This window comes from Gamsiella multidivaricata (assembly GCF_025024155.1).
Source record: "Gamsiella multidivaricata strain RSA 2152 chromosome Unknown BC939scaffold_5, whole genome shotgun sequence".
Classification (NCBI taxonomy): Eukaryota; Fungi; Mortierellomycota; class Mortierellomycetes; order Mortierellales; family Mortierellaceae; genus Gamsiella; species Gamsiella multidivaricata.
The window spans coordinates 659,003-680,749 of NW_026251713.1; the positions used below are offsets into that span (position 1 = coordinate 659,003).

At 49.5% G+C, this 21,747-nt stretch overlaps 7 protein-coding genes across 7 annotated transcripts; 5 read left to right on the forward strand and 2 right to left on the reverse strand.

The window, feature by feature from the left end:
- Window positions 1-2,313: 2,313 nt before the first annotated feature.
- BC939DRAFT_378845 (uncharacterized protein) lies at window positions 2,314-2,699 on the forward strand (the record flags this gene model as incomplete). Its single annotated transcript, XM_051551722.1, has 2 exons — window positions 2,314-2,484; window positions 2,643-2,699. Coding segments are annotated over 2 exons (228 nt in total), but the record flags the coding sequence as incomplete, so codon positions are not given.
- Window positions 2,700-3,285: 586 nt separating this feature from the next.
- BC939DRAFT_226114 (uncharacterized protein) lies at window positions 3,286-5,351 on the forward strand. The gene is made up of 2 exons (XM_051550818.1): window positions 3,286-3,391; window positions 3,542-5,351. Exon 2 carries the CDS (start codon window positions 3,544-3,546, stop codon window positions 5,218-5,220), a length of 1,677 nt encoding a protein of 558 aa, XP_051416799.1. The 5' UTR covers window positions 3,286-3,391; window positions 3,542-3,543; the 3' UTR covers window positions 5,221-5,351.
- On the forward strand, window positions 5,324-8,495 carry BC939DRAFT_438208 (uncharacterized protein). Its single transcript, XM_051553812.1, has 9 exons — window positions 5,324-5,530; window positions 5,753-5,791; window positions 5,918-6,751; window positions 6,866-6,926; window positions 7,023-7,155; window positions 7,249-7,381; window positions 7,504-7,958; window positions 8,191-8,365; window positions 8,473-8,495. The coding sequence occupies exons 1-8, from the start codon at window positions 5,484-5,486 to the stop codon at window positions 8,241-8,243; spliced, it is 1,755 nt and encodes a 584-aa protein (XP_051416800.1). The 5' UTR covers window positions 5,324-5,483; the 3' UTR covers window positions 8,244-8,365; window positions 8,473-8,495.
- On the reverse strand, window positions 8,331-10,104 carry BC939DRAFT_392074 (kinase-like domain-containing protein; the record flags this gene model as incomplete). The annotated part of the gene is made up of 6 exons (XM_051552010.1): window positions 8,331-8,365; window positions 8,473-8,949; window positions 9,063-9,239; window positions 9,377-9,502; window positions 9,615-9,788; window positions 9,882-10,104. 6 exons carry the CDS (start codon window positions 10,102-10,104, stop codon window positions 8,331-8,333), a joined length of 1,212 nt encoding a protein of 403 aa, XP_051416801.1.
- A 4,128-nt stretch (window positions 10,105-14,232) lies between these two features.
- Window positions 14,233-16,341, reverse strand: BC939DRAFT_438241 (mitochondrial isobutyryl-CoA dehydrogenase). Its single transcript, XM_051553813.1, has 7 exons — window positions 16,186-16,341; window positions 16,010-16,027; window positions 15,823-15,893; window positions 15,529-15,710; window positions 15,396-15,415; window positions 14,852-15,292; window positions 14,233-14,746 (listed from the first exon to the last, which is right to left on the reverse strand). Exons 1-7 carry the CDS (start codon window positions 16,292-16,294, stop codon window positions 14,340-14,342), a joined length of 1,248 nt encoding a protein of 415 aa, XP_051416802.1. The 5' UTR covers window positions 16,295-16,341; the 3' UTR covers window positions 14,233-14,339.
- Window positions 16,342-18,052: 1,711 nt separating this feature from the next.
- BC939DRAFT_499247 (uncharacterized protein) lies at window positions 18,053-18,352 on the forward strand (the record flags this gene model as incomplete). The annotated part of the gene is made up of 2 exons (XM_051559921.1): window positions 18,053-18,215; window positions 18,318-18,352. The coding sequence occupies 2 exons, from the start codon at window positions 18,053-18,055 to the stop codon at window positions 18,350-18,352; spliced, it is 198 nt and encodes a 65-aa protein (XP_051416803.1).
- Window positions 18,353-19,927: 1,575 nt separating this feature from the next.
- On the forward strand, window positions 19,928-21,618 carry BC939DRAFT_392344 (thiolase-like protein; the record flags this gene model as incomplete). The annotated part of the gene is made up of 4 exons (XM_051552023.1): window positions 19,928-20,006; window positions 20,104-20,171; window positions 20,307-20,378; window positions 20,515-21,618. The coding sequence occupies 4 exons, from the start codon at window positions 19,928-19,930 to the stop codon at window positions 21,616-21,618; spliced, it is 1,323 nt and encodes a 440-aa protein (XP_051416804.1).
- Window positions 21,619-21,747: the final 129 nt, after the last annotated feature.

A 21,747-nucleotide genomic window follows, 5' to 3' on the forward strand; every position in this document is an offset into this window, starting at 1 on the left:
CCAAATTGCCTCATTACGTTTTTGTTCAAGGTACACACCTCTCTCTCTCCAACACCGCTTTCCCCTTGAGCTTTACCATATACGTGCCATCCGTAACAATTCGCTAATCTGCTACAAGCTGGCATTGTCTGAGAGGAACCATCCAGAGCTTTCCACAGTGCTTTGAGTGCCTGGAAGCAAAGGGGTGAGAGAAAGAGACGCGAGGGAAAGTACGGTGGGCTGGCCTGCGAGCGGTGTGGTCCTTCTCGTCGTATCTAGTGCAGGGACTATCAGGGTGACAAGCACTATTCCTTGTGCTGGATCTGATGAAGGCGACGACAGCACAGTGCGTCCTTTGCTGGGAGATGAGAGTACGACGCGACAATAACAAAGGAAAGGAAGACTGGCTGCGCCTGAAAAGGAACTAGCCGATGGTGGCCTGTCCACGATCTCCATGGCGACACGGTGCCTTCGCTACAATCTAAAGGGATTTACATCTTGCAGCGTTGAGATGGTCCAGCAGCAGAGGGGAGGAACGCGTGTCTATTCTTTTGGCAAGGAACGGTGTCACGTACAGGAGCAGGAGCATGAATTGGGTGCGTCTCAATCTAGGCTCCGCACGGTTCAAGTCCAGGCTCGGCGGTTCGTTCTCAGCTCGCGAAGTTTTCTCCTCGCAGATCCCCTCTTTTGGCTTCACCCGATCCCCTTGTCCTGCAGGTATAAATACTACCTGGTCATTGCGCTATTCCTCCTCTTTCTTCATTCACTCAGCATAAACGCATCGACTCTACAACAAATCAAAGCATTACCACCAATCCTTTAATCCTCAACCAATAACAACGAAACAAAATGACTTTCTTCAAGATCTCGGCCTCCAAGAAGAACAAGACTGCCTCGGCTGCCAACACGCCCTCGCAGACCCCCCGTACCTCGGTCCAGCTCAACCCCTCGGACGTCGCAGCCGTCAACAAGAATGCGCTCCTCTCGCAGGACCAAGCCCTGGAGATGCTGTTCCAGAAGGCCAGCATGAGCCACATGCAGGCCCTGTCCATGGCCAGGATGTAGACCCATGTGTGCTCGTACAAGCAAAGCTTGTCCTCACAGCGGCTCCTCCGGTATCTTGATCCGATGAGGACACTCAGCCATATCAAGAACACCACATACCCTTCTCATCCAGCATTGCCCCTCTTCACTGTACCATACTTGCATTTTTCAACCTAATAAACTAGCGTTCCACCATACCCATTCGCAGCATTAATGTATTTCAATGCAGCCCATTCATCGAGGCAGTGCGAAGAAGCAGCATGAAGTTGCTCTTGAAACGTTCCACCCAATTAAGCATGCTTCAGCCCACAAAGCGCAACGGCACAACTGTCTTCCGTGTACTTTTGATTGGGTTCACACCGCCACAGCCCAGCCTGCCATGTTTCGTGATGAAAATAGAAAACAGAGAACACGGTTGAACATAAGGGCGAAGACCATGGCTGTTTTATTTGGATTGCAAAGTCCAATTGACCGAAAGAGCACTTTTCTATCGCAAAGCATTGCCATCGTAGATCAATGGCTCGTACGAAGTATGCACAGGAAATTATCGTCGATTGATAGAAGGTCGACAAGATCCCTCGTAGGAGCAGCAGTAGTCCAGTGGCGGCAAACATACACACAAGTTTTCTTAAGCAAGCCGACAAACGCACGCATAGTGAGTCCCGTGAGAACAACTTAGCGACAACAAGGCCAGGAGCAGGAATAAAGAGGGCTGCATGACTGTCTGCAGACGCTAAAAAAAATAGCTACACACAGCCAAGATGGCGCGACTGCGAAAATGTGGACCAAGAAGTAATGCCGAGAGCGAGGGCGCGAAGAGGACGGTGTATGCAAAGAGCGCCAGTGAGTTCGAGTTGTCGTCACCGGAAGGAAGGCGGGGCGGGGCGGGCCTGTCAGCAACAGGCACAACATTGTTGAGAGCGACCGAGAAATCAAAAGAAATTGGCTTGGCATTCATATTTCCAGTCAAGCCAAGAAGGATGACCGATCTCTATTAGTCTCCCTCCTGCGCCCTGTATGAGTTTGCTCGTCTATTTCTTCACCTCGCCTTTGCTCCTTCTTGTTCATCTCATTCCCGAAAGCACACTTCATTCATATATCGTATAAACACCGACTCCCTTCATCCACACTGTCCACTCCTGCTCCCCTTTCCTTCCCCGCCCTCGCCCCTGTTGCTCATTCCCCAACGAACAACGATCATCAATGGAAAGCATTCCATCGCCCCAGTCCTTCATCTTCTCGGACGACTATATCTGTCAATGGGACTCCTGCCTCAAGAACTTTGACGACGCTGAGATGCTATACGAGCATCTCAGGGACGACCATGTCGGCCGCAAGGCACACCACAACCTGTGCTTGACCTGCAAATGGGACAAGTGCAACGTGCCGACCTTTGCCAAGAGGGATCATATCACATCCCATCTGCGGGTCCATGTGGCCTCGAAGCCATACCAGTGCGAGGTAAGGAATAAAAAGTATCCTTCTCGAGATATCGTCTTGGCCTCTTGTTCAGCTTCCCATGGGAACCTGCAATTGCTCAACTCAATTGCCCAGTCTGTCTCATGTCATTTTCTGACCCCAAGTTTCTTGGCATTTTTCTTTATTGCTGTGCGAAATAGGTTTGTAAAAAAGGTTTCAAGCGACCGCAGGATCTGAAGAAGCACGAAAAGACCCATCAGGACCTAGCCACAGAAGCTATCGGCGCCACCACCACCACCAACAGCAATGGCAACGGCAATCTCTCTGCCGTGCCATCCTCTTCTCTATTGCAGCCGGGCGGGTACGACCCAGGCTATCAGCCGCTCACGCCCCCCTCCTATCTGGATCGCTCGCCTTCCATTCCCGCGTCAACGGCTTCCTCTGCCCATTCGCCTTACAATATGCCCATGTCGCCTGCAAGCATGGCCGACTCGACCGAGTCTTGGAACAACCCTGGTCTTGGTAAGTAGCCTGTTCTTTCTCAACATCTGTCTATGCAATGATTCCCTTTTGCAGACTGCCTCCTTTTTTTTAATGTTAATGTGCGCAGCATTATGCGTCGCTGGAGTGGAGTTCTAACAATATTTCCTTATTCCTAATAGCCTCACCCTCATATTCGACCAATTCCGATCTTTACAGCTCGCCAGGACTGCCGGATCTGGATATGGATTTGACCAATAACCAGTCATTTGGGCGACCCAACATCGATGTCTCTGGCACGTACTACGGCGCATTTCCACCGGCTTCCACCGGCTACGAGGACATGGTATCGCCTTTGAGTGCCAAGCGCTCGCGCGAGAGCTATGACGAGGTCCTCTCCGACACGCTGGGCTCATTTGCGATGGAGGTCAAGAAGAAGCGCGTGGATCCTTCATATAATGAAGGTAAGGTTGGCCAAAAAAAAAAAAAAAAAGGCACACGCCGCCTTTTGTCTCATAGAATGACTCTAAATTTATCTTGTGCTGAATGAATGACCAGTGTGTCAATGTTTAACGAGGCTGACCATGTTTTGAATTGCCATAATACACGACCGCTTTAGATATGATGGGTCGCTTGAATGCGCTTTCGGCCATCCTGGAAGTCAATCCGATCACCCCTGATCGCCTTCTCTCGTGCCTGCCTGATGTCAACGATTGGAGTCAGTTCAATCAACTCAACCAGTTTTGCTCGACGCTTTTTGAAGATGTCAGTGGAAAGGTCTTTGAGCCTCAGGCGTTCGATACCCTCTTTCCAGATTACGATCAAAAGCAGAATCCGATCGCGTTGGATGCAGGATTTGGTATTGATGGACTTGCAAACTATAATGCTGCGTCTGCCAGTCTCAGCAACAACAGCGCCGTCAACAATAACATGGGCTTCAATGGCGCTTCACAAGGAGAATCGATCTACAGCACGGTCATTCCTGACGACCCATATCTCCCTACCGCGTCTATGGCTCCCTCAATGACATATGGGTCCACAGGCATGGGATGGGACGGCATGGGAGTCGGCATCCCGACGCAAGGTGTTGTCAGATCCATGCCCACAAGGGTCGGAATCCAGCAGCCCGTCAACCCATTCGACAACCGCAACATCTCGTCAATGATCAATGCCAGGAATAGTCGCGCTAAGCCAGACGTGAAGATTGAGCTTAAAGAGGAGATTATTGAGCCCAGGGTCGAGATCAAGGCTGAGCGAAGCTATGCAGACATGAGTACTCAGACCAAGGCCAAGGAGAGGCAAGCAGCAGATGGCGGCATGATGACGCTGCAGCGTCCAGCCGAAAAGAAGAAGCAGCAAAGGTCACCATATGAGGGAATGGATCCAACTCTTCTCATGCTGTCGGCGCCTGCAGTCCCTGACACGCCGTTGCCAGAGCTCGAAAGGAATGTCGAGGATCTGGAACAGGCTGCTGCTGAGGACAGTACTCGCGGATCGCAGGAATCGGAAGCTGCGGCCGCCTCGACCACGCCGTCGACGCCTACAAGCAAATACGGAGGGTATGTCGAGAAGGCGCGTGCCAAGCAGGCAGCAGTTGCTGCTGCTGCCGCAGCCACTGCACCTGTAGAGCCGTTGGACCCATTGGAGGCGATGACACGTCAGCTGGCCCAGACGCACTTGGATGAGTCCAATGTGAAGATCGTGACCAAACCCGCAACGGTCAAGCCTGTGACTGAGGGCGACATGGAGAGACAAATCAAGGCCGCCAAGGCAAGAGCGATGTGCTCACAGGATCCTGTCCGCAAACAGCATGCTGAGGTCATCTTGAGTCTTCTCAAGAGCATCGATACCCTGATGGCCGAACACCGCCAAAAGGTCGCCTTGTACAAGGAAACTCAGGCCAGGCAAGAAGCCGGGTCCATTCGCGGCTCATCCCCCAGTATTTATCCAAGAACCGGTGTCAATGCGCAGAAGCAGGGACAGATTCGAACCGTTTCCTCATACCTGCCTCGACGCCCGCCTTACCAGTCCTCGCCACTACACCAGGAGCAGTCAGGATCAGATCCGGCCTACAGCCAATTGCGCTCGAATTTGAACGACAGCCCATCAGCATACGCTTCGGCAAATGCTACTTCATCATCGTCGGACACGCCAGTGTTTTATCCAAGTCCCAACCTGCAGCAGACGCCGGATGAGGAACCGTTTGAGCTGTCAGAGGAAGAGAGGCGATTTATTGAGGAGGATAACGCCAGGATTGCAGCGGCGCGACAAGAAGCGGATCGACAGGTTCATGTATAAACCAGCGCAGACCCATTGAACAGGTAGCCTCATATATCCTTATTCCATCTCCAATGCATTAGTTTTTTTGTTTGTCTATATCATAAATCACAAATCATAAAATAAAAAAGCGATTGATTCCTTCGACTTGGCCCATCCCCCGTGGCTTGTTCCACATAGCCTGAGCACGCTGTGCACACCAAACCTAACCCGTTCTTCAAAGGGTTTCTGCCACCGCCATTTCCTTCCTTGAACCCCCTCACAAACCACTCGATGCATGCGTAATGTTCAAAAACATATTCAACGCGCCAGACTCCCTCCGAAATGCATTGTACGTTACTGCACCACCTTGGCTTCCTTCGCATTCGTTCATGAACTGCGGGGTTTGTGTCTGTGAACAGCAGCTGGCCCCCATGGTGTGTTCCACACAAAAGCTTCTGCAAAAAAAAAAAAAAAAAAAAAAAATGCGACTCTCATACGCTTCTCTATCCTCTTTCCTCTTTCTATCATGAACAATTGCTATTCTGACGCATCTTTATATATATATATCTAGTCTCGGACAAGATGAACTGCGTGCCAAGAGCCAGCAAGGGTAAAAGCAAAGCTCCGACCATACGACAGAACGAAGAAATGCCTCCGGGTGTGTAAATCCAAACAGGAACCAAAAGCTCCTCCCCCCGTTGACATTTCCCCTCCTCCCTCGTCCGAGCTCAAATAGATTACAGGCTGTCAAATCTGGCGTCGAAAGCTTGCGAACGGTCCTCGCAAAACACCCTGTAGAATCCAACAGCACCAGCACCAGCACTAGCACTAGCACTAGCAGCGGTGACGGGCAAGATCACACCCAAAGCAGATCAGGGCCCGCATCGAATCCTTCGACCGCATTTTTTTCATCCTCCTCAACGTCAACATTCATTCCAGGAACAGGCGTAGGTAGGGGAGGAGAAGGAGGAGGGAGCACAGGCAGGCCAGTTATGACAAGCCGAGACCGCTCAGGATCCTGGTCCTTCCTTCCACCATCACTCATCTCCGGACGACATTTCCAGAACAACAGCAGTAGTAGCTCTTTATCCTCCATACCGGGACAACAACGCCCGGGATCAATCAAAGAGGTCGCAGGGTCGTTCACGGATTCTGTCACGGAGTCGATCAAGAATCTCGGCACAGGTTTAAAGCTAGGTCAGATTGCGGAGGGATTGGGATTGAATGGCTCAGGACCAGGACCGATGCCGTCGTTGTCAAGGAGAGGGACAGGAGATCTGCAACAGCTCCAACAGGGTCCATATTTGAACAGCACCGGTGGTCAGGCGAGCAGGAGTCGTGTGTGGACATGGAATGGTCAGAATATGGATAATGATAATTCGGAAGGAGCCGGGAGTGACGCGGACTCGGTTCTGAGGAGAAGCGATGGAGGAGGCGGTCTGAAGGCGGGTGCAAAGACAAAAGAAGCTGCCAAGGAGACCGAAGCGCTGTTGGCAAAAGTTCGGGAGCAGCAGGACCAGGCGATGGAACGAGCCAAGCGGATGCCAGAAGTCGAGAAGATGGCGCAACGGTATGGCTATGGCAGTATTGTTTTCACTTCGAATGCCTTTTTTTTTGTGTGTATGTGTATATGTGTGAAAAGTGCGGATGCTGACTGAAGAAATTTTGTATGTTGTGTGAATAGATACCAGGATTCGTGGACAGAAATCCACAGCCATACCACGCACAACTCGGAAAAAGCAGACGTACGTCTCTATCATATATAAGTATCACTGTGTGTAACTTGTAAGCCCAGAACTAGCATGTTCTGTTATTGATGGACCTTGTTGTTGCCAACATAGAATGCGGACGAAATCCTGGAGAAAGTACTGGAGCTCTGTATGAGACATGTGAATGCCTCTGTTCAGTTGGCAGAGGGTGCCAAGGATCTGAAGCACTTGGACAAGAGTCTCGACGATATGATGGCTATGTCAGGTAAGTTGGGTGTGTCCAGTCGATGCAGTGATTCATTTGTATCTGTATGATCTTCATCCTTCTCACGATCATTCTTTTCGATCTTGTGAAAAGAAAACATCCAGAAAAAACTGACCGGATTGGAAAGCGCAATTGTAAAACTGGAAGAAGAAGCAGACGCCCTGTCGCTGGCTGACTGGAAGAAATCCAAGACTACCGAATTAGACAAATACATGGAGATGAAAAGGTGAGCGAAGCACTTTGTTCCTTTTATTTTGGTTTGACGTCTGCCTCTCGTCGACAGCCCATGAGGAACTTTCACAGCCAGATGATGCAGGACTAACCACTGGCACTGGATGTCAACGATAGGAATGAGTTGTGGGATAAGGCAGAGCTATTGTCTGTCAGATCCGAGCAGTTTCAAAAGGAAGAGGCTAAACGGAAACTGCGACTCTACCAGAACCGGTTCGAGACGGACATGGCACAGTTCCGGAAAACACAGGAGGAACGCGAGCAGGAGCTGTGGAAGATTGCAGAAGCCCAGGCAGAGGCAGAAGCAGCAGGCCATAGCAATAGTCGTGCTGGTCGTACAGGGTTATTGAGCGCTATTGGTGGGCTATCCGTATTACAATCGACAGCAATGGACTATAGTGGAGCGAGGGCAAGCATGGACACCAGTGGGCTAGGTCTTCCAGCAGAGGCGCTCGCTGCACATGATGATGAGGAGCTCAGGGAGAAGGAAGACTTGAATCGCTTCCTTGGTCCGGCCACTGAGAGTGACTCGAAAGAGGATGAAGCCGACAGCGACGCTGAAGACCATTCGTCTGAAGATGACGAGGATGAAGAAGACGACGAAGACGAAGACGAAGAGGAGGAGGAGGAAGAGGAAGAAGATGAGTCAAGCGAAGACGATTTAGATCCGATTGCCAAAGCAAGGAGAGCGCGAGTAGCGGCGGCGGCGGTGGAAGCAACAGCTAAGTTCAACAAGATCAAGGGTCAAACTGCAGGGTCATCAATATCCGCGTTCTCTGCATTATCGAGCCATCCATCGACTACCTCGTCGCTCAAGCCATGATATCAAAGAATGTTGTTCTCGTCTTTCGATCTAGAGCACATAATAAACAAGAGGAGGGACTGAAGAACGGCAGATCATACGCATTTGTTGGATTCGCTTTTTATTTTCAAAATACAGGTAGTTACATATCATCATCGCCGTCATGATGCAAAGTGACTATAGAGAGGAGCATGGACAAGGAAGCCATTAGTATCTGGATGCGGACATCTCGACCAGCCAACCGCCTATCAATTGCACAATGAAACCCCACAACATCCACTTACCAGAACTAAAGTTAGCAAACAAGTTCTTGGTCCCGGGCTGTTGAAGAACCAGCTCCTCGCCCTCGATATCTAAACTGACAGACTCCTGCATCTGCCGGAAATTGATCGCATCGGCGCCAAACGAAGGCTGGGGTATGATAGGCGGCGGCAAATGTCTCAACAGTGCCCAGTTCGTCGTCTTGAAGAACGGATGTGATTTCACATCACTCGCACCCGCCTTCGACCCTAGCCGGAGCTGGTCATCCTTGATCAACAATTTGCGGATCACAGACTTGCACAGTGACGAGATCGGTTGTGCGCCTGGGTGGTCCGGGAATTGCACGTCCGTGTGCAAGATCGACTGGAAGGTCGTATTCCTGTCCTTGCCCTTGAAGGGGGTCACTCCAAACAACATCTCGTACATCAGAATGCCTAGCGTCCACCAATCCACAGCAGAGGTGTGTCCACATCCTTTGATGACTTCTGGAGCAATGTACTCTATAAGCGCAAAGAAAAAAATAGAATAAAAACGTGTGTTTCAAGGACTCGTTACAAAAATGGTTCCAATGTTTCTGCTTCCGCTCCATCCACTAACACAAAAACACACATACCCTCAGTTCCAACGAAGCTATTGGTCCTCAAGTTGGCGATGCAGGACTTCGTATCGATAGCTGGAGGTATGGATGGTGACCCTGTCTTCACGACCGTAGGTTCTCCCGCTGGCGAAGATTGCTTCGACAGATCGAAATCAGTCAGCATGATATGTCCAGTCTGATGCAGCAGAATATCTACGGCACATACATAAAATGACGAACGAGACATTTGCAGATGAGCAACAGTGTTTGGTATTCCGTGTCATAGCTAGTTCCAAACTAGAGAGGGGAAAAAACAAAAAACAAAAAAAACAACAAGCGGAAGCACGTACTCTCGGGTTTGAGATCGCGGTAGATAAACCCCATCAGATGAAGATATTCCAATGCTGCAATGACCTCCGCCGCATAGAACTTGGCATCTTCTTCCTGCAGATATTTCCCAGGCCTTGTTTGCAGCGCTATACCGCGGAATAGAAAGAAAAAGCACAACAACAATGCGGGTTAGTCTTGCATATAGAGCTCCGATTCGGCTGTGCAAATCATTAGGACAATTGGGCTAAAAAAACTTACCTCGAAAGAACTCGCCCCCCATGCAGTATTCCATGCAGAGATAGAGGTAGTCCTCTGACTGAAAAGAGTGGTATAATGTGACAATGAAAGGATGGTTGGACGTGGCCAGGATCTCCTGCTCCGCGAACGCTCGCTTAATCTTGTTCCTCTTGATCATTTCCTTCTTGGATAGAACTATTTGGTGAATCGAGTAGAAGGGCGTCAGCGATCGAGTGCTGTAACACGTATTTTGTAAAGATATTGCAATTTCGTGAAGGGAGCTAGTACCTTTCATGGCATAGAGTCTGTCCGTGTCCTTTTGACGCACGAGATATACTTTGCCGACGTCGCCCTTGCCCAGTAGACGAAGCTTAACAAAGCTGCTCGGGGTGACCTCGACGGTCTTTTTCTTTATCGAGTTGGAAGAGTACGTCCGACGGAAGGCACCTCTCCTGAGATCCAGTGCTGATCCATTGGGACTCTTTGGGATACCGAGATGGTGTCCGTTCATTTTGGAAGCCCCGTTGCTATTGACGGTGGTGTCGGTTGCTGTAGTCGTCATTGAAGAAGTGGTCATGACCGAGCGAATAGAGCCGTTGGACTTTGCGAGCCCCGGTGTGTTCAGGCTCCCGTTGCTGTCGTGGTTTTTGGCGTTGGTGTCCTTAATGGCTTCTTCAAGAGCAGCCTTGGTGTTGGGGGTCGAGGCAACGCGCCTAAGGAACTGCTGTGAATAGGGAGCATACTTGATCAGGATTCGTAACAAACATAAGAGCTTTTTGCGCAACCCTTGTTACGTTTGCTTGCATCAGAGCAAAGCAATCAAGGGATTTGAGCATTCAAAGAACTCATAGACAGAGGCTGTTCAGTCATTTACAAAGGACATTCGACCGTTGAGGGAAATTGCAGATTTTGCTGTCGGTCCAGATTACGAGTTTTAGTTTACTGGTATGAGGGATGATGGAAGGTCAGTCCTTCTTGGTCTGAGTGGGAATGAAGGTGGTAGCGGAGTAACTTGACAGCGGAAGGATGAAAGAAGGTGATGAAATGACAGCGGGTGAAGATGATGACGAGAGGGTGGTGGTTCTGTGTAGTGTTCTTTTTTTTTTCTTTTTCGACGTACGACTCAAAACAACACCTTCCTCCACACAGAAACATACGCCAGTAATGAGGCTGGCTAATGACGGCGGCCCATTATTTGTTGCTTCGAGGATATGTGAAGATGGTGCCCACTGACATGCACTAGCAATAGCATGCACACATACATATCGTTTTGCCTTCGAAAGATGTCCATACACCACAGGCACTATGTCTGTCGCCGTACACAGTTCACCTAATGGGCCCCAGCACAGGCATCGAACTCAATTGAGCAGAGGTATTTCGAAACCCAGGTGGACAAGAGAGGGGAAGGGCAGGGGGGATAACGAATTAAGTGTATGGGAAGATGTCATGGGAAGAACCAAGGGGGGAAAAGAGGACTGAACTCACCTCTTGAGATTCTGCCGAGGTGGGAGCCGAGAAGTTGCTGTCGTCGTTAGTATTGTTATGGTTGTGATTATGTCCGTGATGGTCCCTGTCGCGGACGAGTGTTGATTTCCGCAGACTGTCGCCACCCGCAGCTTCGGTTCCGTACTTGAAGAACGACTTTAGTTTCGAGGGCAAGTATGAGGAAGAGTACGAGGGAGGAGGAGAGGCAATGATCGTTGAAGAAGAGGTGGAGCTGGCCAGGGAGTATTCGTCGGAAGTCTGCATTGAACAGAAGGGGAAGAAAAGAAGAGCGGGAAGACGAGAACCGAGTGTTATAACGTCGCCGGCAAGGAAAGGAAGGGAAGTATGTAACGTAGCGGATGAAAAAGAATAACACCAAGAAGAACGTATGAAAAACGTGCCGATGCTTTTTTGCTTGCTCACAAGTTGGTTATTAACTCAAAAATATCAGAGCCAACAGCAGGTAGAGGGCTGGTAGGGCTGGTGCTCGGGCTTGGGCTTTGCGGATGGGGAGCAGGTACGGTCTGACCTGGTGCAGGCAGCTGGTAACCGAGCAGAGTTGAAGGGAGGCAGGGGAAAGAGAGATAAACGCGCAGCACAGCACCAGAGGGGGTGAAGAGTGAGAGTGAGAGCGGAGTGAGAGAAAATTGCGGTACGAAGAAAGACGGGGAGACTGCAGTGATGACAAAGGGATTCAGATGGTTCATGAAACGAATGCGGAGATGAATGAGAAACAACGGGAGTACTTTTTTTACAACCTCCGTGGTGCCCTGGCTGTGTTGGGCACCGGTATTGGTCCGAGACGTCCCCCCCGCGCACGAAACAGGCGCGAGGAGGACATACTTTCACAGTAGCAAATCACGGCGCAGCAGCTTCACTGCCAATCGATGTGCCTGAGGAAGCCCTTTTTTTTATTGTTGTTTCAGGGCTGTCGTAGATTCCCAGCAGGGGCTTCTGCATCCGATCTCCACCATGACTTCATGAGCAGTTTCATCCGCAACCTGTAGCAGTGGGATATGCTACCTCCGTGGTATTTATCATCCACGATTTCATGCAACTTATTCGTCTATTTTTGCAGCAGTCAGCTGCCGTTTCAAACCAGCGCGCTCCACGTTTTTGACCGGCTTTGCTCGATCTGGCCAGTCCATATCCCTGCCCAGGAGCTAGGCATTAGAAGTTATCCGCTCAAGGTAAAAACAAGCATATTCAAACCGACGCTGTTACATTCCCTCTAAGTTTCATTTTTACTATGGTCTCCCCATCTACACTACCCATGCCGACTGTGAATAATGCATTGAATAGATCTGATGCGCCGCCCTGGGTGGCATACAATTACTGGAGTGTTAGGGTATGTTTCTTTGACCAGAACCAGGAAGACGCCGACGGCAATGGCGATGATTGTAAGGGCTAGCGTGGCAGTGGCAGCGTTAGAGGCCATCGTAAGACGAGAGAACTTGCAGCAGCGCGTGTAAAGAAACCTCAGCGGCAAGTCCTGAAGGAAAAGATATCTAGTAACGCATATAGGAAGAGCCCTGTGATGATGCGTGTGCGAAGTACTTGCTGGATTATCTGCTGGCTTGGAAAGCGGCAGTAGGTTGCCAGGCGTTGTGATGCTAATGGGTGACGGACAAGAATGAGAGGGACCAAGGGATTAATTTTATATTTTCTAGCACCCTATTATCAAGTGAACCAATAGACCATCATACTAATGCTTATCTTGACTACGTATAAGTGATGGAACCACGGTTACAGCTATTATAGTGATTGAACCTAACTCAGAGTACCGTGAAAGGCGGAGCAAATACCTTCCACAGCCAGCACTCTTGGCCTTTGATCTGTATGGGTGCTATCAATGTAGACTACTTAAAACTTCACGCGTTTTTTTTTTTTTTTTTGTTCTGGTCCTGGCAGATTTGCGACGCGTTTCTTTTTTCCCTCACGTAACTAAATTGCACGCAGATTGAGCTTTGGAGTCTTTGAAACGGACAAAGAATGCTGAATAATTGCCGCAAACAATAGGTCGGTATGCCACTATTGCCTGGTCCTTGTTTGTCTTGGTGTTTTTGCTTTGATTCATATGTATACACAGCACATGCATCTCGATTTTTTGAATGTAAATTGGGCTCTGGATATCCTTGGACGAGGTTGAAGTGTACCAGACATATGCCACCATCACACTCACTAAAAAGGATGCTGTCATGTGGGAGCAACAGTGATAAAAAAATGCGGGGCCTCAGAACAAGATTCAATGTACCGGAGAAGATAGACCGAACACTGTAGTCTCGATGTCCTCATCCCAATTTTATTACATGTATCTGTTAGTTTGCTACATGTATGCAGGACAAGTGCTGCAATATAGCCGTCCCCAATCTCTGGTGAGAGCACAGTGCTCGCCGAAGTTTTAGCAAAGCTTAGGCTTGCGCAATAACGCAGCACAGCAATGGAATCCCTCTGTGAAAATAGCGGTTGCTGAACTCCCCCAGGTGTGGCACCTGCACGGCGACGTAATTGACTTTTTATTACTTCATGAATAGTTTCGTCCGCAAGCTACAAATATTTGCACAGTATGTTGGATTTGTCCAATCTGTAGTTGACAAATTTAAACCAGCTAAATGCGCACAACGCTCAAATCACAGTATCCTCAATCGCCCCATTCGGCGCGCTAAAGCAAAAGAACACACATACACAAAATAAGCCTGAAGCCCTAACGTTCTCTGATTTAAGTTATCAGGCATGGTATTTGCTCACGAGGTACCATGGCAGTGATATACCACTTGCTGTGTTTCCTGGATCAGCGTCCTAAGCTCATATCCACTGGGGCGCGCCGCGACTAGAGGCTGCCATGTTGCTCCAGCAGAATCCAATGAATCGGCCTCTTGCCCTCGTCTGTTGACCTATTGAAATTTAGTAGATATCATTGTCGCGATCGCCGTGGCCGTCACCACGTTGATAGAAGGTTTTATAGCGAATAAGGAAAAGCATCTATACCTCGAACCATGTAGATCAAAAAAGACATCTGCAGCAGAACAGAACCCATATCTCAGTATAGTCATTCAGCTCAAATGGACTGGGGTTACTGTTGGTGTATCATTCATAGAGTATCTCAAAACATCAATGACCGCTTGAGTAGCGAATAACGTCTAAACTACCTTCTGCCACTAGTGCTTCCGAAGGAAACAACAGATATAAGAGATCTATCCTGCTTGAACAAACTTTGCCTATATTGTAGATTTGTATGTCTGAACGCGATACTTTATTTTTCTACTCGGACAAGAGAGCTCGGGAGGTGACCATACGCATTACCTCGTTGGTGCCCTCGAGGATACGGTGAACACGAGAATCGCGGAGGAAGACGTTCACCTTATAGTCCTTCAAGTACCCGTATCCACCGTGTAGCTGCAAGCTGTCGTCGCAGATCTTGAAGCATTCATCTGTAGCATGCAATTTGGCCATGGCAGCAAAGCTAGCTATGCTGGGGTGGTTCTGGTCCAGCATCGTGGCGGCCTGACGGATCATCAGTCTTGACGACAGCAAACTAGTTGCCATATCCGCGAGCTTGAACTGGGTGTTCTGGAAGTTAGCCAAGGGTTGATTGAACTGCTTGCGGACTTTGACGTGCTCGATAGCGAGCTCCAACGAAGCCTGGGCGGCTCCCAAACTGCACGATCCTGTCGAATGTTATCGTTCGCAATATTCAAAATGGACCGTCAGTGCCTAACGTTTTCAGACATAAGCACCATACTCCTTTTCTTCCCCTTCTTATTGCTCCTTACCAATGTTGATACGACCTCCGTTGAGACCCTTCATGGCAATAGAGAATCCCTGACCTTCGGAGGCAACCAAGTTCTCAGCTGGCACTTCGCAGTCCTCCATGATAACGGCTCTAGTGGGCTGCGAGTTCCATCCCAACTTGTTCTCCTTCTTGCCGAAGCTTAAACCCTTGAATCCCTTCTCAACAATGAAACAGGAGATGCCCTTTGGACCAGGGCCGCCAGTGCGGGCCATGATCAAATAGACATCGGAGGAGCCTCCACCGGAGATGAAGGCCTTGCTTCCATTGAGGACATAGTGGGATCCCTTCTTGACAGCAGTGGTAGAAAGACCAGCGGCATCAGATCCAGCGCCAGGCTCAGTCAGGCAGTAAGAGGCAAAATGCTCCATGCTGGTCAACTTGGGCAGGTATTTTTGACGCTGCTCTTCAGATCCAAAGACATCTATGGAACAAGAACATAACAGAGGGTAATGGTAAGATTTCATGTGCGCTCCTTTTACGATAGCCAACGTGCATTACAAGTCGTGGGGAAAATGTCAACTTACCGATCATCCATGTGCACATGCTGCAGTAAACGAACGAGCGGTAAGAAAAATAAGAACACGCATTAGAGACCGATAGTAGTAGCAAAACAAGACAGTATTCCACGACTACTTCACAATGTCTTTTTTCCCATACTTATGAATACTGATGTAAGCGGTAGTAGAGACGTCGCCAGTCGACAGCGCCTCGAAGATCACAGAGGTCTCCAAACGCCCGAGGCCAGAGCCACCAACGTCTTCGCGAGTGTAAAGGCCACCGAAACCGAGCTCAGCACCCTTCCGAAGGACATCGATGGGGAAATGTTGGTTCTCGTCCCACTATAGGCGATCCAAAACAGCAATATATAAAAGATCAGCTCAGAACGAGTCTACCACGAATAGCTCCCGGATAAAGCGACAAAGAGCAGGCAGGTGCCCTTTGATCGATTACCTCCTGCATCTTGGGCGCAAATTCTTTATCCGCAAATGCGCGGGCCAAACTCTGGAGCTCCATCTGATCGTCTATGTTGAGTCACACAGCCATCGGACCAGTTAGCATCTGGTGCCTGAATTCAGGATAGATCGGTTGTATGCCCATAACCAGAAAGTGCGCCAGCATTGCACGGCATGTCAAGTACCTGTGAGTCCCGTGGAGGCTAGTATAGGACAAGGGTGTAAAAAGCAAGAAAAAGGGGTACTTCAGTTAGTCAATTGCACTGCAGGATCAAGGAAGATGAGGGTGGGAAATATACACATTTCGAACGACGGCATGTCTGTGCATCCGTTATTCGCACAGCGTGGTACGGCTACATACGATCGATGGGCGAGGTAGTCAAGTGGCGAATCTGGTTGGGGACAACAGATGCAGCTCGGCCGAGCCTAGCAGGGGCGCGTCGCGCAGTGATGCGAAGAAGGGAGGCCATGGTGATTCAGTGGAATGAGTGGAGCGTGAAGTATGGAGAAGAGAGATGGAGAAGAAAAAAACCAGTAGAGCTGCTGTGGAATGGAATAATTTGACCGTGGGAAGTTTGGGATTGTGGGGAGAATAACCCTTAACTTGATAACTCCATTTTCCTAGGCGCAGTGCGACTCCCTCCATAGTAAAGGGCCGATAAAGTAACACATAAATTCGATCAGGAGGACCCGAATGAATGAGTACATACAGAGCAGGTATCGATGGCTGTCTTGTATCAATGCCGATGACCCTGGGGTGTAGCATTGAGGCTCTATGATAACTAGCAACCATATGCATTGTGGTGTATTCACCATATCGTCTTGCTTATTGAAAGTACCCCATTTCTCTGGATCTGCCACCGCTCGGTGTCGATTCTTTATTAAGAGCATAGTGCCTCTGAGACTATCTTATAGATATATAAGGCACGACTTGCCCATTATTAAAAGTGCATCTCGTTTTCACAGATATCATTCCTACATACTCCGCATGGATATCAAAACGAGTAGCTAGTTCACAGAGTTCGTGAGAGCATATATTTGTACGAGTTAGAATTATGCAAGATAGTTGAACGAAGCATCTTTGTATGATATCCTTTGTTTTGAATAAAACCAACAAGAATATCGCTTGAAAAAAGGTCAAATCTGTCATGAATACGATAATTGTTCATTGCCATAGAGGCACGTTTATTAGGTAATGCTACTGATGATTGAGTGGTGTCGTACAGTTGGGTAGTGAAGATGCAATGATAGTGTGTATGCGTGTGTCTATATGAGGATGTCCGTTTATCGGATGAATGGACCGGCAGCAGCATCGCCCATGGTCTTATAGAGGATCTTCTCAAGTGCCTGTTCCTTGGTCATCTTGTTGGCAGGACGCTGCTCGTGCATCGAAGAGCGAGGAGTAGCAGCGGGTGAGACCGAGGCTGAGGCGGACTGGTTCTTGGAGGACTTGAAGAGGGCCATGGCTATCGAGTGTGTGTGTTTGTGTGTGCGGGAGTGTTTGAGTGATGTGATTGCTTAAATACTGGTTGCTTGGATGCGTTTTGTCTGGTTGATGAAGAGAGGAGGGAAACAAGCTACATCTCGAGTGTATTTATACGCGGCTTCTCACCCTGGACCACGACAAAGTGACTTGAACGACGCTCGGCATGCTTGGCTAGGATACCAACCAAGCCAGCAAACCGCCGTTAATGATTGCCATGGATGGAAATCAAAACCATGCCGTCCATATTTGTCGCGAATGGACTATTCAGGTACATGATGTCATGCGGCAAAATTAAGCATTTTCAAGGTCAGCTAACATTCCACCTTTCTTCTTTTCCTTTTCCACGATGTACCGTGCGCGTTTTTTTATTTCGTTCTCCTCTTTGGCAACGTTCTCCGTGGAAGGTGACATCCGAGGTCGACTCTTCGAAGTCGACTCTTCCAGACAGAACGAGGTGGCCCATGCTCCGCTTGGCTCCGCAAAGGCAGGAATGGCGCGCCAAGAATAGAACACTGGAGGAGACAGCAGTATAAAAAGGATCCGTTGTCCCTCTGCATTCAGTTTCTTCACTCACAGCAACAACCACTCATAGCAACAACCACTCACAGCAATAACCACTCACAGCAACAACCACCACTCAAGCCAATCAACCAACTAACCAACCAACCAATTGCCACCCAAGCAACTAGCCGACAACCAAGTAATACCACCTACTGCACATACAAACACACATTCGATAGCCATGGCCCTCTTCAAGTCCTCCAAGAACCAGTCCGCCTCAGCCTCGGTCTCACCCGCTGCTACTCCTCGCTCTTCAATGCACGAGCAGCGTCCCGCCAACAAGATGACCAAGGAACAAGCACTTGAGAAGATCCTCTATAAGACCATGGGCGATGCTGCTGCCGGTCCATTCATCCGATAATCCAGGGTGAACAAGGACAATCAAGTGCCGCTCATACCCACTGCATTCATCACTCACTTGTACAACACCGCATCATACACGATAGCATCACCCTATAATAAACATGCCTTCAAGGCGTAGTAATTAAACTCTACCTGTGCAGGTTGTGAAATAAGAAAGTGGTTTCTATCATGCGCGTGCAATCAGACGCTAAAAAAAAAAAGCCTTCATTCCATGCCGACGCACCTTACTCCGTTCATCACCGCCAATTCGAATCACTCGTATATACGTTGATCACAACAGCTGCGTAACATGCTTTGCTTCAGGTTTTCTGACTGGTTACGGGGCCAAATCTACCACTGGCGTGTATTTAAATACCATACCCGTAGCATGCGCTAGCCAGGATAACAATGTTTGAATATTTGCTCCAGACGTCCTTGAGCCGACCGATGCAATCCATATAGTCCTATTGTCACTTTCTTCCTGGAGCTGACTTCCTTAAAAAAGCACTGGCTCCAATCGCTCTTGCTACCTAGCGCCTGTGAAAAAAAAGGAAGTAACACAGCACCTACTTTCAAAAAATAAAAAAACAACCAAGACAAGCACCCATTCCTGATCGAGACCATACATAAGAATTTGAGCACCATGTTTATCCTGAAGCTCCCACAAGGACCCAGTCCGACCAAAAATGGGTTTTACTTCTCAGTCATTGTCGATCCCGTCCTTACTACCGCGCTAGTGCGTCCTTCTATCAAGAAAACCCCTCCTCTTTGAGTGATTTACAGGAGACGTGATCTCGATGTACCTCCCCCCTTCCCTCATACCTAAAATGATCGTCGTGGGATGAATCCCTGCAGTTCCTTATTCGATATGGAAGGAAAGCCGAATACACGCGTAGAGCAGAGATTTCGCTAGAGAAACAACAATAACTCACGAATAACGAGGGGGGGAATAGTCAGGATGGTACACGATAGAAGAAAAACCCTGACCAATAGCTTTCGACCGTGACCTCGCATCCAAATTCAGGCACCAAGGGACGCGTTTGAATCTAGAAATGATTGCTCGCGGCACCAATTATTCCCGTGTAGCCCAGAGCTAATAGCCATTGATTATCGAGAGTATTCAGACATCTGGCTGGATATGGTCTGTTGCTCTGCAGTGGCAGCCGAGGTTTCGCCGGTCAAGGGGGGGGAGGGGGGGAGAGGGGCCAATAAGGAAAGCAGATTGGTGGGGTGAGTTCTGGAGTTTTACTTTAAGGTACGGTGGAATGGCCCCGATACTGCATTAGCCATGTCCTCCACAAACCACAAGGCGGCTCCTGTCTTTGATCGAGTATTGTCGTGGATCAAAACTAACCTCTCTCCATATCTTTATACAGCCGATCCAATTGCAGTAAGCTCGTCGGCCGAGTGGCATCTGTTTATTTGTTGATGCAAAGTCCTTTTGCTGAACCGCAAGGCAGCTCTTTGAAAGGCGTATGTGTGTATAACACACTCGAATCTTCCCCTACTTCTCGGCTCAAGGCATCACGTGCCAAAGTGACACCAGATCCAGCATGCGTCCACCAATAGCCTCTCGCACGGCTCACAGACAGAAAGTATAAGAGGGAGAAAGAACATCCTCTTTGCCATCCACATCCTCTCCTCCACAATCCCTCAGGCCCCCCAATCTCTCATTCCCCCTCTCTACTCCTCTCCATAGCAACTCAATAATACAATGGCTCCCCAGAAGGTTTACGTTGTCGGTGTCGGCATGACCAAGTTCATCAAGCCCAGAGACTTGAGAGATTACCCTGGTAAGATGCATTCTATCCCGACTCCTTCTCTTCTCCACTGAATCAAAGGAGCTCTTTGACTGACAAAATGCCCTGGCTTTTTTTTACTGTGCAATAGATATGGGACGTGAGGCTGCCACCAAGGCCCTGTTGGATGCCGGTATCACCTACGACAAGGTCCAGCAGGTACGTCTTTCTCTACCTCGAGGAATTCCCGGCTCGCCTATTTATTCTTCCGGCCTTCAATTGCCATGCGATTCGAATGCATAACCAAGCCCTCTAACCCCCCCTGTTTGACAATAACACCATCTCACATCATAGGCTGCTGTCGGTTACTGCTACGGTGACAGCACATGTGGACAGCGCACCCTGTACCAGCTGGGAATGCACCAGGTAAAGCGACAAGGGGAGCCGAGACAGGAGAAATACCTTATTTCGTGCGAATATCTAGAGATTGCGGGGAAACAGTTCACATGTGAACTGACCATGTAAACCTAATCATCCTTCGACCCTTCTCCACCCAACATAGATCCCCATCATCAACGTCAACAACAACTGCTCGACCGGCTCCACCGCCCTGTTCTTGGCCCGCCAGGCGATCGAGTACGGCATTGCCGACTGCACCATGGCCCTCGGTTTCGAGAAGATGGAGGCCGGATCGCTCGGATCCAAGTTCGAGGACCGCACCAACCCCTTGGACAAGACCGTCACCATGATGAGCGAGACCCGCGGCATCAGCGCTGGTCCCTTCGCGGCCCAGATCTTCGGTAACGCCGGTATTGAGTATTGCGAGAAGTACGGCGCCACTCCTCAGCACATGGCCAAGATCGCAGAGAAGAACCACCGCCACTCGGCCTTGAACCCTTACTCCCAGTTCCGTGACATCTACACCTTGGAGCAGGTCGAAAAATCCAACAAGGTCTTCGGACCCCTGACCAAGCTCCAGTGCTGCCCCACCTCTGATGGCTCTGCCTGTGCCATCCTTGCTTCCGAGAAATTCGTCAAGGAGAACAACTTGCAGGACCAGGCTGTGGAGATTGTTGCCCAGTCCATGGCCACGGACTCGCCCAAGCTGTTCAACGAGTCCTCCATCGAGTTGGCTGGTGCTGATATGACCCGCCGCGCTGCCAATGATGTCTTTACCAAGGCCGGTATCAAGCCCACGGATGTCCAGGTTGTTGAGCTCCACGACTGCTTCTCTGCCAATGAGCTGATCACCTACGATGCTCTCGGACTCTGCAAGCCCGGCGAGGCCCATAAGTTGATCGACACCAACGATGTCTCATACGGTGGCAAGTACGTCGTCAACCCCTCGGGTGGTTTGATCTCCAAGGGTCACCCTCTCGGTGCCACCGGTTTGGCCCAGTGCTCCGAGTTGGTCTGGCAGCTTCGCGGCTGGTGCGGTGAGCGCCAGGTCCCCAACTGCAAATATGCCCTCCAGCACAACGTCGGCCTCGGTGGTGCCGTCGTTGTTTCACTCTACAAGAAGGCCGATCTGGGCTCATCTCCAAAGTACGTCGATTCGCGCAAGCGTGTTGGCTACAACCCTGCCACGGAGGCTCGCGAGGTCTCGGAGGAGGAGGTCCAGTCCGTCCGCGCAAAGGAGAACTCCGAGTTCATGGCTCGTCTCTAAAAAAAATTACTGCTGGCATTTTTTTTTCTTTTGCCTATACCATAAAAAATAAATGAATTGTGTAAATAAGTTTATATTCTGTACATTCCACGCGTCTTCTATAATGATTCCCCTCTCCTTGTTCACAAA

Excerpts from the sequence above, each read along its gene's own strand:
- BC939DRAFT_226114 (XM_051550818.1), top strand. The coding sequence starts at position 3,544 with ATGATGGGTCGCTTGAATGCGCTTTCGGCCATCCTGGAAGTCAATCCG.
- BC939DRAFT_438208 (XM_051553812.1), top strand. The coding sequence starts at position 5,484 with ATGTTCAAAAACATATTCAACGCGCCAGACTCCCTCCGAAATGCATT. Across the intron at positions 7,156-7,248 it reads CGATATGATGGCTATGTCAG|AAAACATCCAGAAAAAACTG; the intron begins GTAAGTTGGGTG and ends TCTTGTGAAAAG. Across the intron at positions 7,959-8,190 it reads CGACGCTGAAGACCATTCGT|CTCGTCGCTCAAGCCATGAT; the intron begins CTGAAGATGACG and ends TCCATCGACTAC.
- BC939DRAFT_438241 (XM_051553813.1), bottom strand. The coding sequence starts at position 16,294 with ATGGCCTCCCTTCTTCGCATCACTGCGCGACGCGCCCCTGCTAGGCTC. Across the intron at positions 15,711-15,822 it reads TTGCGCCCAAGATGCAGGAG|TGGGACGAGAACCAACATTT; the intron begins GTAATCGATCAA and ends GATCGCCTATAG. Across the intron at positions 15,416-15,528 it reads GCTTACATCAGTATTCATAA|CATGTGCACATGGATGATCG; the intron begins GTATGGGAAAAA and ends CGTTTACTGCAG.